Source organism: Coptis chinensis, chromosome 6 (genome assembly GCF_015680905.1).
Source record: "Coptis chinensis isolate HL-2020 chromosome 6, ASM1568090v1, whole genome shotgun sequence".
Classification (NCBI taxonomy): domain Eukaryota; kingdom Viridiplantae; phylum Streptophyta; class Magnoliopsida; order Ranunculales; family Ranunculaceae; genus Coptis; species Coptis chinensis.
In genome coordinates, this window is record NC_141461.1 from 93777724 (window position 1) to 93779797 (window position 2074).

A 2074-nucleotide genomic window follows, 5' to 3' on the forward strand; every position below is an offset into this window, starting at 1 on the left:
CGCGAACTGGATCTAACTCTGCTGAACCGCCATTGGAGGAAATCTTGCCACTGATCAAGTGTTAGCTGCATTACGAAGACCTGCAGAACTCGCTTAAGGAGTTAGAGGGAAAGCCGTTTTGTGCGTATCATCAGGTTAGAAATCATGCTACCAACGAGTGCTTTGCTTTGCAATGGTTAGTAGAGAGAATGATTGGGAGAGGGCAGTTAAAGGAGTTCGTCAAGGAGGTGCAGCCAGGTGAAAGGGTCGGCCGCGGCTAGAATCTTGGGCATGATAAATGTTAAATTTTTGTGGAGAAACGCTGGGTAGGAATGCCCACAAAGACAAGGTGAGGAGGACAACCAATCTACAACAGATAAACAAAGTGGTGGGTAGTCCGCGGCCAATTCCAGGAGCTAGCAATGGAAATAACAGGATAGAATTCACCCCGAAGGACCTAGAGTCAGTGATCTCACCTCATGAAGATGCGCTAGTAATCACTATCGCGATGGGGAATTACATGGTGAAAAGGGTGCTGATAAACTGCAGAAGTTCAGTCGACCTGCTATTTCAGGGTGTGATGGAAGAGATGGGCCTTGAAAGGAAGCAGATGAAGCCCCCTCAGACTAATTTATTCGGTTTCAATGGCAGCATGACTGAGCCACTAGGGGAACTGGTATTGCTGGTAACAGCAGGGCCGGTGACTATTTTCACCCGCTTAATGGTAGTGGATACCAATTTATAATATAACGTGATCCTAGGGAGAAAATGGATCCATGAGATGAAGGCAATACCATCCACCTATTACCAAGTGGTCCGTTTCCCAACGAATGGAAAAACATATGAGATAAGGGGAGATTAGGTCGTGGCTCAGAACATCCACCAGGGGACATCAAAGGGTTTGGTCCACACTCCAGATAAAGAGGCGACAGAGAAGGGGGACAAGCTGGCATAGCAATTACAGACTGCGGCCTGCGAGAAGGAGCTGCTTGTCGGGGCCAAGACGATGGATGAGATTGAGGTCATAAACATCGGGGTGTCAAAGGAGGAAAAGTTTGTGAATGTGGGAACCAGTTTGTCGGAGGATTGGAAAGCGAAGTTGATTGCTTTGTTAACTAAGAACAGCAATGTGTTTGCATGGACAATCGAGGATTTGGCGGGATTGGATCCAGAGTTCGCCTGTCACCGATTACATATGAGGGACGAGGCCCATCCAATCCAGCAGAAGATGAGGGGCATGAAGCCGCAGTATGCACAAGGGATTCGGGAGGAAGTAAAGAAGTTGAAAGATGGTGGCATCATCCGCGAATGCAAGTTCACTGAATGGCTGTCGAATGTAGTAGCGGTACCCAAGAAGAATGGGAAAGTAAGAATGTGCGTTGATTTTATGGACGTCAACAAGGAGTGCCCAAAAGATTGCTATCCCATGTCCGGATAGACGAGTTAGTGGATAGAACCGCGGAATTCAAGATTTTTTCATTCATGGACACGTCGATGGGTTATAACCAGGTGGTGATGTACGGCCTTGACCAGGAGAAGACCGCGTTCATAGTTGAGGGGGGAACGTACTGTTACACCAGAATGCCATTTGGGCTAAAGAATGCCGGGGCAACATTTCAAATATTGGGGGAGAAAATGTTCGAGAGCAAAATCAGAAAGGGAATGGAAATCTATATAGATGATATGGTGGAGAAGAGTATGACCGAGGAGGAGCATTTGGCGGGGCTAAGTGAAACGTTTTCCATACTGCGAAGACATAAGCTAATGTTGAACCCAGAGAAGTGTACATTTGGGGTGACTTTGGGAAAGTTTCTGGGGTACATTGTCACCTACCGCAGAATAGAAGCCAACCCTGCATAGATAAGGCACTGTTAGAAATGTCGTCTCCGCAAAATGTGAAGGAGGTATAGAGGTTGGTAGGGAGGGTCGCAGCTCTCAATATATTCATATCAAAGTCTTCAGATAAGTGCCGTCCTCTGTACCTACTCTTAAGGAGAACGACCGACTTTCAGTGGACCGCAACATGTGAAAGGGCCTTTCAGGAATTAAAAGAATATTTGGGAAAGGCCCCAATCCTGTAGCCCCCAGGGCAGGG

At 47.2% G+C, this 2074-nt stretch overlaps 1 protein-coding gene across 1 annotated transcript; it reads left to right on the top strand.

The window, feature by feature from the left end:
- Window positions 1-985: 985 nt before the first annotated feature.
- Window positions 986-1839, top strand: LOC147495558 (uncharacterized). Its single transcript, XM_086568409.1, has 2 exons — window positions 986-1345; window positions 1489-1839. Exons 1-2 carry the CDS (start codon window positions 986-988, stop codon window positions 1837-1839), a joined length of 711 nt encoding a protein of 236 aa, XP_086424535.1.
- The last annotated feature ends 235 nt before the right edge of the window (window positions 1840-2074 follow it).